General features: G+C 40.9%; 1 protein-coding gene across 2 annotated transcripts in view; it reads left to right on the plus strand.

Moving 5' to 3' along the window:
• Positions 1–15,610, plus strand: part of KLHL32 (kelch-like family member 32) — a 217,723-nt gene that overhangs the window by 142,207 nt on the left and 59,906 nt on the right. For both annotated transcript variants that reach the window (XM_010834731.1, XM_010834733.1), the window contains one exon: positions 14,612–14,827. In XM_010834731.1, coding sequence (XP_010833033.1) covers positions 14,612–14,827 — 216 coding nt within the window. The remainder of the gene's footprint in view (positions 1–14,611; positions 14,828–15,610) is intronic.

Raw genomic sequence — 15,610 nt, forward strand, 5'->3', positions numbered from 1 at the left:
AGACAGGATCAAACCCATGTCCCCTGCATTGGCAGGTGGATTCTTCACCAGACCACCAGAGAAGCCACCTGGGCTACTATATTTATTTCCAGTGTGGCTAACATTCTAGGCATTTTAAATATTTATATATTAAAAATATTTAATCAGTTTATTTAGTATATAATAAATTAATCAAATATTTTTAAATATTAGAATACTTTTAGAGAAGTAGATGATCAGTGTTTTCCCTGTAGACTAAGAAGTAAAGGCAATAAAAGTTGAATTTTTAAAGGTCTGATAATCTTTATTATTTATTCACTATCCACCAATCAAAGTAGCCACTTGATGAAGACAGAGAGGAAGATCTAAAGAAGTACAGATTCAGTCTGCACCTTTATGCACAAGGGCTGAGTAAATGGTTCAAGTATACAAATAGTTCCTGAAATTAGAAGTCAGCAGAGAGAACAGGCTTTCCAGCTGGAGTGGTTTGGCTTTCTTGGGAAGAGGAATCTGATCCTGGTTGTCATCCTCTTTCCCAACACTGATGGTGTTTGTTATACTTTTGGTATACAGCACAGACATTTATATGTTCTGGTTATCACTCTATACAGAGAGAAGTAAGGTTCCTTTCAGCATTCTAAGAAGCCTGTGAAAAGACAGAAGACCCAAGATTCACTGTGAAAGCCAGCCCTGATATATCAGGCACAAGTGGGTGCTCCCCCATGTTTACCAGTCATATAAAAGCCATGATGTGTAGTTAGCATCAAGAGAGATCTAATATTGAAGTTCAGATTTAATATTTGAGAGCACCTTTCTCAGTTAATTGTGAGCAATCAGTTAGTGTTGTTCTGTTGTAAAATCAGACCTACAGCCGAATTGTCTTTTCCTCTTTCCACTTGAAGTCATGGATATGCTTCAAAAAAAATTTTTTTTTCTTTTTTTTTTACAAGGGAAGTATCTCCTGGATTATACTAGGTTAGAAGATAGCAGATCCAGAGAACCTTTTATAATCTGTCAATGAGCCTACTCTGGAAATTAATACCCGGAGTGGCATATCAGTGAGAACTTTAGCCTAATCTGGGAGGAGCCTCCCAGCCCTGTGGAACAAAAATTGTCATGAAATGTCTCCCACATGTTGGTCGAATTCCTGACCAAGGGGAGGGACTGGGAATTGGAATATTTCCCGCCATATCAGTAAACAAGGATGTCACAGTCATCAGTGATTGCAGCCCCCCCACGTGAGTTCCTGAGCCTAAGGGCACTGAGGAAGGGGACAATCCTGTGATCCAGCAGCCCCCAGGACTGCAGTCACTCCCTACGTGAGCCCCAAGGGGGCTCAGGATGTGAAAAACCACACCCTGAGCTCTGAGATGCACGGGAAAGTAATGATTTCCGTAAGCCCAGACTCTTGGATCTTCCCATATGTAGAAAAGCACTAAATTCCTTAATTTGAGATCTCTGGTGTTCTTTAATTAACAGTAATCTTCTGATGTTCAGAAAACCTTCCCTTTGTTGTAATACTTCTGTATAACCTGACTCCTCCCTCCTCACCCCCTCAGAGAACCTTGCCTCCTCAGAGCAGTTCTCTCAGGGTTACTTGAGATGCTGTCTCCTGGGCTTGAAGTCCTAAAAATTCCCACCAAATAAAACATAACTCTCAAAACACAAAAACAAAATGTGTAGGTTTTTAAAATTCATAATCCAACAAATATTTTTAAGTTACAATCTGTGATAAAACATTGTCATTGGTATTGTACAGGATACAAAAAGGATAAGATATAAAACCTACTTTTTACTAGCTTACTGGAAGCTTTTTACTTATTGGAAGATATCTGCATGAACAGCTTAGTGACAAGTTCATTGGGATGTGACAGTAGACTTGAAGTGGGAAACATGAGAACTTAGAGACCAAAAGCTTCATATTTACTATGTCTGACTTGGTGTTTGGTCTCTATAAGCTGCCAATATAGTGTTTTTACTTAACTTCTAGTTAACTTGGTAAACATCAAATCATACTGGTTTTACATGTAGAATAACTGTACCAGGCTATTTGGAATCTATTAGTGAATAGTTTTTTTTTAAGATTTCTTGACTTCCGTAGCAAGAGTGACTTTTCATTTAGAGACATCCTCAGACATTGTCAACATTTTATAATAGAACTTCAAGTTTCATGCATGCTATTAGATGAGAGGCATAGAAACCACTCTCTCTCCTGACCATCTTTATCTTAGTAAAGTATTGACATGTAATTGAGGTGACATTTTGAAAGGAGGTATAAATGAAGGGGATCAATAGTTTGGAAAAGAAAGGTTATAATTATAATGATGAAACACAGCATTGTCAAAATAGTCACATCTTTTAAGTATTATTATCTAGAAAAATTTGGAATCCCATTCAGTTTGGTCGTCTTGTGAGGGAGGGGTGGGGAATTCAGGAAATCAAAAGAGCATTACTTTTAATTTGACCTTGAGAGAGGTGGTTTATCTTGAGCATAATTCATCATTTTCCATTCCTAAGTACAGGTTGTTGATGCTCACTTTTGTTTTGCAAGTCAATAATGGTCTCAGAATTACATGAGGTGACAAGAGAAATAGGTGTTATTAAGGCTGTGTTTTGCATAGGTATCCATGGTGTTAAAGCATCTTCGTTAGATTTCCTAATCTTGTCATTTTAACATGGACTCCTAGATTTGAGGAAGAGTATTTGTGGAGCTGACATTGGGATACTCTACAGTAGATGCAGTCACAAGATAACAAGTATTTTCTGTGCTCTGCATAATTCCCATGCCAGGGCTATGATTAAACTGCAGTGCTGGATGGGCCAGGGGTTACTGACAGTTAGGCCAGGATACATGTGAGTGTGTCTGAAACAAAGACAGACTATGTATTAGAAATATGCATTATTGATTTCCAGCTTGTATCAGTGTTGTCACACGTCAACACATGTCTCTAGGCTGTGGCATACATAAGCTAGGTTGTGGGTTATATACAGTGAACCTGCAGACCTCTGCTATAAGGCTGCACCATTTTCTCCTATTCAAGAATGTGTATTAGAGTGCACTGTCTGGGTGACACTGGTTCAGGGATAGGCTTAAATCTCTGATCTTTCTTTTGTCTTGTATGAACTTTCATCACTAATTATTAATACTTGCTTAATTAGGATATTGAAAGACACTTGCTAATACATAAAGACCAGTCGCTCAGTTACAGATGAGAACCCTGCCATCCATCACAACGGTGGACTTATTCTGTCTCCCTTGGTTTGGTAAAAGGGCCACAGAGTTCACCCACAGCCCCCAAACTGCCCCTACTTTCACTCACATCCTTACCACCTGATAATTTGCCTCACAAAAGTAATCACCTTTGAATATAAGCCAAAATAAGATAGCATTTTCCTTTCCTGTGCTTTCTTTTCCTTACTATGTATTCAACAGTTAATCTGGGGAGTAACCATTTTTAATTAATTAAGGACATAGGCCACACCAAAAGACTGAATTTGGGGAATATATAAGGTTTAAGAACTATTGTACTTGCAAAACTGGTATTTCTTCTATAGCTAGTATAGTACTGGGGACACATTTTATGGCTCTTCTTCTGTTATTTAACTTGTCATTCACACTATGAGAAACAAATAGAAGGGAAGAGAGAAGCCAAATAGCCCTAAACCAGAGGAAAATAAATACTATTTAAAAAGATTCCCCAAAGAACAACAATGTATACACCATAATTCTGAATAGAAAGTAAATTTTAAGTGAGAAGCAGTGTGACAGAAATGAAACCTTTTTAGAAAAATAAAAGATTTTCCTTTTACTCAGAGTTTCTTGTTGCTGAGCTATAACTTCAATTCAAAACTACTGCCTCTACTGAGTTACTTGGATTTCTAAGTCACAGTATATAAGAGAAGGGAGACAATCTCATAACTAGAAGAAAGTATCATTTGAAAAGCTACTTTGATCTGAATAGCCAGTTGATAGAGAAAGTAATTTTCTTGGGCTAAAAAAGAAATTTTGGGTGGATTGAAATATTTGAATCTTTTTTCACAGCAGAGCTATTATATTGCGCTTGGCTTTAAACACTTTCAACTCTAGATACTAGGAACAATTTTCCCATTTGGAAAACTGACCACTGGCTTTGCCTTGTGAATGTGTAGGAAGGAAGACCAGAAAGAGACAGGGAAGATGAGGGAGGCCAGTGAGGTATGAAAATGGCCCAATTTCGATGATATTCAAAATTGGGTAGGCATGTTGGAGAGGCATGGCCCATTCTGGTTTTGCTTGGTTATAAACACGTGGAAAAAGCTCATGGCTATTCTTTGATTATACTCCTATGTATTGAGCATCTGTTCCCTGATAAATACCAGGGGCACAATACAGTCCTTGGCGCCAAGCACTTGAGATTTAGTAGACAGATCTGTAATCAAAGAGCATTTGCTTACAGTGACAAGTGGACTGCTGGAAATCTACAGAGGACAGGGTGGAGGCACAAAGAAGGACGTGGTCTATTCAACCTGAACAAGGGAAGCTGAAAAAGTAAAATGGATTCATTCATTCAGTAAGTGTGGCTTGAGCCCCTATGTGCTTGGCAGTGTTTGGGGCATTAGAGGTATAGCAGTGAATAAAACAGATAAGTCCCTTTTCCTATAGAACTTGGGACTTAGGAAAGGGGACACACACATCATGAATAAGTAGGCAAATAAATGCAGAAGATAATTTCAGATAGTGATGCATGCTCAAGGCAAAGAAAATGCAGTAATGTGATAGAGGGAGGCATGGAGAGGATAGAGGGGGGGATATGCTACTTCAGGTAAGGTCAGATAGAAAGATGGAAACATGATTCCTCATCCATAGGAATTTTGCAAGTGTTGTTGCTTCTGGAGTATTCTCCCTCAATCCCATCACCATCCTGTTTTAAAATACAGGTTTTATTATTATTCAGGTATGGTGAAACTAGTGTCTTGTGGAGCCTGCTCCTTTCTTCTGAGTCCTGGTGCACACAAGGTTTTGATTGTGCCCTCCAAGAGTCTGTTTCCCCAGTCCTGTGTAAGTTCTGAGGGCTCTCTGCCCCTGCAACAGGCCACTGCTAATCCATACCCCCTCAGGAGATACTCAGACACAGTTCTGGCTCAGTCTCTGTGGGGTCTCTGGGTCCTGGTGCACACAAGGTTTGTTAGAGCCCTTCAAGCATCTCTGGCAGGTATGGGGTTTGATTCTAAAGGTGATTTTGCCCCTCCTACTGTCTTGCTGGGGCTTCTCCTTTGCCCTTGGACGTGGGGTATCGTTTTTTGGTGGGATCCAACATTCTTCTGTCGACAGTTGTTCAGCAGCGAGTTGTAATTTTGGAGTTCTCGCAGGAGAAGATGAGTGCACGTCCTTCTACTTCACCATCTTGTAGTCAACAAACTTTACCCAGACTTGCCCGTGAGTGTCTAAGAGTCTCTGACGGAGGTGTGGGTCAGCAGTGGCCTTCTGCAGCGTCTGGGGCACTCAGTGCATGGGACCTTTTGAAGGAGGTCACCATTATCTTCATTACCTCCACCATAGTTTGGCCTCAGGTCAAACAACAGGGAGCCCTGCTCATCAACAGAAAATTGGATTAAAGATTTACTGAGCATGGCCCCGCCCATCAGAACAAGTCCCAGTTTCCCCCTCAGTAAGTCTCTCCCATCAGGAAGCTTCCATAAGCCTCTTATCCTTTTCCATCTGCAGACAGAATGAAAATCACAGAAAACTAACCAAACTGATCACACGGACCACAGCCTTGTCTAACTCAATGACATTATGAGCCATGCTGTGTAGGGCCACCCAAGAGGATGGGTCATAGTGGAGAGTTCTGACAAAACATGGTCCACTGGAGAAGGGAATGGCAAACCACTTCAGTATTCTTGCCTTAAGAACCCATGAACAGTATGAAAAGGCGAAAAGATAGGACACTGAAAGATGAACTCCCCAGGTCAGTAGGTGCCCAATATGCTACTGGAGATCAGTGGAGAAATAACTCCAGAAAGAATGCAGAGAAAGAGCCAAAGCAAAATACCACCAGGTTGTGGATGTGACTGGTGGTGGAAGCAAGGTCTGATGCTGTAAAGAGCAATACTGCATGGGAACCTGGAATGTTAGGTCCATGAATCAAGGCAAATTGGAAGTGGTCAAACAGGAGATGGCAAGAGTGAATGTCGACATTTTAGGAATCAGCGGACTAAAATGGACTGGAATGGGTGAATTTAACTCAGATGACCGTTATATCTACTCAGATGACCATTATATCTACTACTGTGGGCAAGAATCCCTTAGAAGAAATGGAGTAGCCATCATAGTCAACAGAAAAGTGTGGAATGCAGTACTTGGATGTAATCTCAAAAACAACAGAATGATCTCTCTTTGTTTCCAAGGCAAACCATTCAATATCATCCAAGTCTATGCCCTGACCAGTAATGCTGAAGAAGCTGAAGTTGAATGGTTCTATGAAGACCTACAAGACCTTCTAGAACTAACACCCAAAAAAGATGTCCTTTTCGTTATAGGGGACTGGAAAGCAAAAGTAGGAAGTCAAGAGGTACCTGGAGTAACAGGCAAATTTGGCCTTGGAATACAGAATGAAGTAGGTCAAAGGCTAACAGAGTTTTGCCAAGAGAACGCACGGGTCATAGCAAGCACCCTCTTCCAACAACACAAGACTCTACACATGGACATCACCAGATGGCCAACACGGAAATCAGATTGATTATATTCTTTGCAGCCAAAGATGGAGAAGCTCTATACAGTCAGCAAAACAAGACTGGAAACTGACTGTGGCTCAGATCATGAACTCCTTATTGCAAAATTCAGACTTAAATTGAAGGAAATAGGGAAAACCACTAGACTATTCAGGTATGACCTTATGATTATGCAGTGGAAGTGACGAGTAGATTCAAGGCATTAGATCTGATAGAGTGCCTAAAGAACTATGGACAGAGGTTGATGACATTGTACAGGAGGCAGTGATCAAGACCATCCCCAAGAAAAAGAAATGCAAAAAGGGAAAATGGTTGTCTGAGGAGGCCTTAAAAATAGCTGTGAAAAGAAGAGAAATGAAAGGCAAGGAGAAAAGGAAAGATATACCCAGTTGAATGGAGAGTTCCAAAGAATAGCAAGGAGAAATAAGAAAGCCTTCCTCAGTGATCAGTGCAAAGAAATAGGGGAAAACAATAGAATGGGAAAGACTAGAGATCTCTTCAAGAAAATTAGAGATACCAAGGGAACATTTCATGCAAAGATGGACACAATAAAGGACAGAAATGGTATGGACCTAACAGAAGCAGAAGATATTAGGAAGAGGTGGCAAGAACACACAGAATAACTATACAAAAAAGATCTTCATGACCCAGGTAATCATGATGGTGTGATCATTCACCTAGAGCCGGACATCCTGGAATGCGTAGTCAAGTGGGCCTTAGGAAACATCCCTACGAACAAAGCTAGTAACAAAGGTAATGGAATTCCTAACAAAGGTAATGGAATTCTGGTTGAGCTATTTCGAATCCTAAAAGATGATGCTGTGAAAGTGCTTCACTCAATATGGCAGCAAATTTGGAAAACTCAGCAGTGGCCACAGGACTGGAAAAGGTCAGTTTTCATTCCAATCCCAAAGAAAGGCAATGCCAAAGAATGTTCAAACTACCGCATAATTGCACTCATCTCATATGCTAGCAAAGTAATGCTCAAAATTCTCTAAGCCAGGCTTCAACAATACATGAACTGTGAATTTTCTGATGTTCATGCTGGATTTAGAAAAGGCAGAGGAACCAGAGATCATACTGCCAACATCTGTTGGATCACTGGAAAAGCAAGAGAGTTCCAGAAAAAAAATCTACGTCTGTTTTATTGACTATGCCAAAGCCTTTGACTGTGAGGATCACCACAAACTGTGAAAATTCTTAAAGAGATGGAAAAACCAGACCACCTGACCTGCCTCCTGAAAAATCTGTATGCAGGTCAAGAAGCAACAGTTGAACTGGACTTGGAACAACAGACTGGTTCCAAGTTGGGAAAGGAGTATGTCAAGGCTGTATATTGTCACCCTGCTTATTTAACTTATATGCAGAGTACATCGTGAGAAACGCTGGGCCGGATGAAGCACAAGCTGGAATCAAGATCACTGGGAGAAAATATCAGTAACCTCAGATATGCAGATGATACCACCTTATGTCAGAAAGTGAAGAACTAAAGAGCCTCTTGATGAAAGTGAAAGAGGAGAGTGAAAAAGTTGGCTTAAAACTCAATATTCAGAAAACTAGGATCATGGCATCCGGTCTAATCACTTCATGGCAAATGGGGAAACAATTGAAACAGTTAGAGACTTTATTTTTGGGGGCTCCAAAATCACTGCGGATGGTGACTGCAGCCATGAAATTAAGATGCTTGCTCCTTGGAAGAAAAGTTATGACCAACCTAGACAGCATATTAAAAAGCAGAGACTTTACTTTGCCAACAAAGGTCCATCTAGTCAAAGCTATGGTTTTTCCAGTAGTCATGTATGGTTGTGAGAGTTGGACTGTAAAGAAAGGTGAGCACCAAAGAATCGATACTTTTGAACTGTGGTGTTGGAGAAGACTCCTGAGAGTCCCTTGGTCTTCAAGAAGTTCCAGCTAGTCTGTCCTAAGGGAAATCAGTCTTGAATATTCATTGGAAGGACTGATGCTGCAGCTGAAGCTCCAATTACTTTGGCCACCTGATGCGGAGAACTGACTCATTGGGAAAGACCCTGATGCTGGGAACGATTGAAAGCAGGAGGCGAAGGGGACAACAGAGGATGAGATGGTTGGATGGCATCACTGACTCAATGGACACGAGTTTGAGCAAGCTCCAGGGGTTGGTGATGGACAGGGAAGCCTGGTGTGCTGCAGTCCATGGGTTCTCAAAGAGTCCGACACAACTGAGGAATTGAACTGAGCTGATGGTAAAACCAACAGATCAGGAGACCACTGCCATTGAAACGATACTTTGTTACTTACATTTCCCAAGATGGCAGCATGGCAAAGCCCGTGGGGCCACAGGGGTAAGTGTCAGGGTTGAACAGGAGGTGGAAGGAGTGAAGGGAGATAGTGGGCAAGGGCATTTGTTGTGGCTTCCTCAGGAAAGACAAGGCTGATAAGCAGGCTTATCCAGTCTAAGGTATATAGGCCATCTCTAGGTGTCTGCTACTTAGCCCTAGGTTCATTGAGCGTGTGCGTGGTCAGTCACTTCAGTAGTGTCCAACTCTTTGGACCTCACGGACTGTAACTCACCAGGCTACATAGGAAATCCATAGGATTTCCCAGGTAAGAATACTGTAGTGGGGTGCCAATTCCTCCTCCAGGGGATCTTCACAACCCATGGATCAAACCTACATCTCCTGTGGATCCTGCATTGGCAGGGGGGTTCTTTATCATTTGAGACACCTGGGAATGTAGAGGAATATTGACACCTGGAGTGTAGGAATCCGCTAGAGGAGGTGGGTGGCAGTTTGGGCTCTTGATTGGTTACTCTGCATATAAAAGGTGCATCCTTCTAAAAATTGGCTATCCCAAGGGAGAGGTGGTCTCTCCCCAGTCAGTGAGGCCCCTGATGCCAAAGCATCAGGATACAGAAAACAAGAAAATATAGTTAATATGTACCCCACCCCACGCTTTGCCAAGTTAATCTGCCCTTCTTCAGTTATCAGCTGCATGTTGGCTTCTCTGGGACACCATTAGTATCTTTCCACTCCAGGTCAGATCTATCCACTGGGCATTTATAGCTCTCTGTTCTACCCTTTGTAACCTTTACCTCAGTGATAATTTTCCATTCATTTTCAACACTTTTTATTAATGGCTTACTCTTCCAATAGACTATACATCTTATGAAGCCTGAGAACTGCCTGTTTTTCTTCGTTTCTGTTTTATTTATGCCTGGTGTGGTTCTGGCACATGATGTGAATGTATAGGTCATTGAAATGGTGGAAGCCAAGCGAAGGTGTGTAGGACTGTTACACTACAGGGTAAGCAGGTCAGCAGGTTATGGAAGGCTATGCATTGCAACTGAGTTTGGACTTCTCTCCATTAAGCAAATGGATACCTATTGATGGGTTTTAAACAGATGATCAGTATGGTTAGAGTCTTGTAAAAATAGAGGATTGAGAGTCTGATACTGGGAGCAGGAAATTGCAATTCAGGACCCTGTTGTAGGAAGTCTGGATAGGAGATAATGAACAGAACAAGAAATGCTAAGGAGGAAGAGCAAACAGAACTTGGTGACCAACTGGCTATGAGGGAGGAATATGGCCCACCTTTGGGGACCCTGCTGTGGGGACAGAATGTGCTCATTCTCCAAGAAGGGGGATATAGGAGAAGATGCAAGTTTGCAAAATATAAGTTCAGCATTGGTATGTTGAGTTCAGTATGGCTGTGGAATAGCCAAGAGAAGATGTCCTGTTATAGGCAGTTGGGAAAATGAATTCAGAGCTTAGGAGAGAGGTTTGGGCTAATAATATAGAAGTGGGAGGCCTTAACATGTAAGCAATTTATGACTCAATTGTATGGTTTTTACTTGGCTTGCCTCCTTTTCCCTGACTTACTGGTACAGCTTATTTAAGACTTTGATACATGAAGGGACCACATTCTTCACTTTGCCCTCCTTGCATCAGTGATGAATCAGGGTTTATGGATGCCAAACAACAGTGCTCAAATGTACTTAATGGTTCCTTGCCTGCCAAATCTACTGTCTGCTTTCTATGGACCAAGCTGTGTGGTAAGTGCTTTTCTGTCATCTCTATAACAACATGAACTGGGTGGACTCTCCGTTTTGTAAATGAGGAATAACAGAGGTTCAGTGACTGATCCAAGGTCATAGCCAACAATAATAATTAACATGCTGGATTTGAACCAGGTCTACCTGATTCTGTGGGCTTTGCTCTTCTCCACCAACCTGGATTGCCTCTGAGTGCCTGTGGCTGTTGATGGTTTGTTCTGCTCCTGAATACAATTGTTCTTTCTCTTTCTTATATATATAAAAGAGTTCTTTCAAAAAAAAGTCTAGAAATATGTACAGAAACATTAATAGTGATTATCTCTGCATGGTGAAATAGAAATGATTTTTGTTTTCTTTTCCATACTTTGTACTTCCTGAGTTTTATGCAATGAACAAATATATTACTGTTTATAACCAGACACATAATGGCACTATTTCCATAACAGTGATGATTTTTTTTTTCCATGCAGAGAATTATAGATGAACATTCAATGCAGTTTAACCATTGCTTCCCACCTCCCCCATCACATTAATGGGAATCCTTAAAAACAGCATTATTTTTTGCTTGCACATGGTCTTAGCCAATAGAACAAGAAGCGATGATTTTGCTCAAGACTCACATGAGCACATGGCCCCAGTAGGAGGGATGTATACTGTGGTATCAAGACCTCAGTGAAGGTTTTGTTTTTTCCTCTCAGTTCCCCACTTTACACAGTGTGACTACCGAGGTGCTAAGTATGCATAGCAAGGGGAACCAGAAGCTTTGACAGAGAGAGCACTGGCAATTTGGGGAAACTATGCTTTTAAGCCGCAGAGAGGAGAAATGAAAAGGTAAAGTCAGGGAGCACTTTTAACTGTTGTTTCTCTTGTGCACCAGTATATGTCAGCTGAGTTTGCCTTTGCTCTTCACTCAAGCATTGACACATCCATTTAGCCTTCATTCTCCACTAATATCAAATGCTCTGTTAGATTGGATTTAGGAGTGATAAAAAATTATACCCTTAGGAAACAAAAATATTTCAGGACTGTGGAAGTAGGAATTAAATGATTACATTCAAAAGGAACACAGCAGAAGAGAAACACACTTTTTAAAATCCCATATTAATTCTCTGGTCTGCTGCAATTTTGAACTGGACTGACTTCTAATCTGAAGAAACCCAGTATCTCTATACAAAGATACTTAAAAAAGAATATTTGATTACTACTGCATAATCCAGCCCCAAACTCATGGTCATGTACACCTTTTTGGCAGAATGAGTGGGGAAAAAAAAACCACCGTCCCTGTGCTGTGCGCGTTCATCTTTAACTTTGCTGAGCTTGGTTGTTTCTGCCTCTGCGCATGCTCGTGTTTCTGCACGGTGCCGCCGGCCGATGCCCCACTGAATTGAGGCAAGGTTTAGGCGTGTGCCCGGGGTGCCTGGAGGGCGCTGACACCCCACGCTTCTGAGCGACTGCAGACTTAGTAGTAGAAGCCAAGTCGCTCAGTCGTGTCCGACTCTTTGCAACCCCATGGGCTCTAATAGTCCATGGAATTCTCCAGGGCAGCATACTGGAGTGGGTAGCCTCTCCCTTCTCCTTGGGATCTTCCCAACCCAGGGATCCAACGCAGGCCTCCCGCATTACAGGCAGATTCTTTAGCAGCTGAGCTGCCAGGGAAGGCTGCAGAGTGACTTACCTGGAAGCTAAAATCGTATCCAGGGCCCAGAAGCTGTTAAACTTGCTTCCTAGATGTACTGACTAGAAATAACTTATTCATTCCAAGAAGATGGTCCTAAAGTTGGCTGTAGAAGCTCCACGTGCAAGGGTTACATATTCTTTCCTTCCATAGTAGAATTTACCAATCTGAAAGGTAAGATTTGGAGAATGAGTTTAAACAGTACTTTAAAAAAATCGGTGCTGGAGGCAGAATCTGCAGTATTCCTTTGATAAAGTCTGCTGAATGGAAAGCCAACATATTTTAATTGAGTGGCTGTGAGTGGACCCTTAGATGTTTTGAGTTGTAATGAATTTTAGTGGTTAACTGTGGTAAACTTCATTTCAAAGACAAGTTATTTATTCTTTTTCAATTGTGTTGGCAAATAGAGCTATTAAGAGCCAGAATCTTATGTCTGATTACTGAAGTCATGTAGCTTGACTCCTGTTAGGAATGTAATTAAAGTGTCATCGCCCACCAAAAGAAATAGAATCTAAAGAAAAAGAATCAGGTGGCTGTAATGATGATGCAACTGTTACTCTGAGACCTGTTTTTACATCTTCATTATACTTTTCATTATTTAGAAAAACATTGTACAGTAGAAACATAATGGAAGTCATATATATTAATTTAAAATTTTCTAGTAGCTGCATTAAAAGTAAAAAAAAAACAGGTGAAATTAGTGATAATATATTTAATCTACTATATCCAGAGTAATACCATTTCAACATATAATCAATATAAAAATTATTAATGAGATATTTTACATTCTATTTTTCTTACTCTTTGCTTTCATATATATTTAACATTATGCATGCATGCATGCTCAGTCACTCAGTCATGTCAAACTCTCTGTGACCCCATGGAGTGTAACCTGCCAGGCTTCTCTGTCCATGGGATTCTCAGGCAAGTAATACTGGAGTGGGTTGCCATTTCCTCCTCCAGGGGATCTTCCCCACCCAGGGATCGAACCCACGTGTCCTGCATTGGCAGGTGAATTCTTTACCACTGTGCCACCTGGGAAGCCTATATTTAACACTTAGAGCACATCTCAAATCACACTGGCTACATTTCAGATGCTGAATAGGTACATGTGGCTGGCTAGTAGGCTACCATGTGGAAGAGTGCCCGTTTAGCACATATTCCTTTAAACCTTAAACTGTGATGGAAACAGATATATTAGAATATGTAGGTCTTAGAAAGAGTTCTTAATACTTTTTAGATAACTAAAAACAGGGCTAAGTATGTTGAAAATAAATCAGTCAATGGACTAAAATAGCCATCTGATGGTGTTCTGCATTCCTTAAGTTACTGGGAAATATTGTAATAATAATTGCAAGTTGAAAATGAAGACAACTAGGACAGAGCCTACTCTCAGTCTACTTGAAATAGGTAAGTTTTCCATCAACAAATCTGCATGCCAACTATGGTTCTTGCAGAGGTACAAGGCAGAGATTTCACAGATGTCCTGGCTTCTGGTGGCATTATTTTATAGCTTGGTTATGAGTTTGAGAACTTGTAGAGACAGGCAAAATCCCACCCCACCCCCTCACAACACAGTATTGCAACAGAAACTCTGAAAAGATTGCCATTGACTGTCTGAAGTTGATAAAAGCAAAGAACAGTTATAAATCGTTCATCTCAGGTGCATTCAATATAGAATTACTCAGGACAGGAATCTTTTCTGTGATATTTCCTCATTCCCTGAGACTTTACATGTAAAAATCATTGTTTTAATTCATTGTCAGTTGTTTTTAACTCTGTGTTTAATTTGAGGTTTTGGAAAAAGAGTAGGGCTCCCACACTACCTGCCCTCATTTTCTCTTTAATGGAAAAAATGTATCACCTGAGAGCTATAAAATGAAAAAAATTATTTTCATTGGGAAAATGTTCCTAAAAGGTTGCAAAGTAACATTTTTGCCAGTGAAACCAGAAACCCCTTTCAGCCCCTTTATTAAGACGTCTTTAAGTACATGGGTTTTAAGAGGGACAAAATAAGGGGGAAAAAAATGTTAAATTCTAGAATACTAGTTCTCTTCCCAGAGCCTTGTAATGAGGATTTTGTTGTTTTGTATAGTTCCCTTTCTCCCACTCCTGTCATGCAAACTTTGGGGAGTCTGAATTTCTTGCTTATTCTTTCTTGGATTGATTTCTAAGAGATCTTTTTCCATTTTTATTTTTATTTTTTTGACACCCAGGAATTAAATAGCTTTAATTACTTGGATCTGTACAGACTTGCTGACCTCTTTAACCTCACTTTGTTGGAGAAGGCAGTGATCGATTTCTTAGTGAAACACCTCTCTGAGCTCCTGAAGAGTCGGCCGGAGGACATTCTAACGCTGCCTTATTGTCTGCTTCAGGAGGTACTGAAGAGCGACCGCCTGACCTCCTTGAGCGAAGAGCAGATCTGGCAGGTAAGGGCACTCTGCATGGGTCCTCCTTCGGCGCGAAGTCATGGAATGATTAAAAGTTAAAGGACTGAGGAACAATGACAACTGTTTTGTCTCGTTTGCTCCACATTGGAGTTGAAGTTTTAGAAGTCATGTCCTTGATGGGCAAGTAATTGGAGAACACCAGCCCTTGAGGCTTGATCCTGCTCAGCTTAACTGAGGGAATCACAGGTAAGATTCCTCGGACCCTCACTATGGCTTTCCAGAACCTAAGGGGGTTATATCAGAAAGAGTCAAGGGTTTATATTCTCTTGCCAAACATAGTTACTGAAGCTGAATATGAGAAGGATTGATTGTAAAGCAATATTTATGCCTATTTAAGACCAATGGAATCAGAATAAATTCTGGGCTTTCCGGTAAACAGTTCAGAAAGAGGCTTTTGTTACAGTAGAAAGCAGCTGGGACCTTAAATGAGATGAAGCTCTTTCTGTTTCGCTTTGGGAAAATCTCTCCTTCCTTCATTCTGTGCTCATTGCTGTTTTCCTATGCCCTGCCTTTTTACCTGACATAGCATTCCTTTCAGATACCTTTTGTTTAGGGGGCAGAGGATGTTTTGTGTTTTCAAGTTGGTTATTCAGTTGAAATCCATTGTGCTCATCTCCAGTGACTATACTTGAACAATCCACACAGTGTCTTTGGAAAACTGTCACCACACAGTCACCACAGTCTGACTGTTTTCCAAAGACAGAGTCCATCTTTCCCCGCTTCTCCTTATACTTTCCATCTTCCTCTCTGAAGCAGTGGCTA

Source organism: Bison bison, unplaced genomic scaffold (assembly GCF_000754665.1).
Source record: "Bison bison bison isolate TAMUID 2011002044 unplaced genomic scaffold, Bison_UMD1.0 scf7180017864035, whole genome shotgun sequence".
NCBI classification, from domain to species: domain Eukaryota; kingdom Metazoa; phylum Chordata; class Mammalia; order Artiodactyla; family Bovidae; genus Bison; species Bison bison.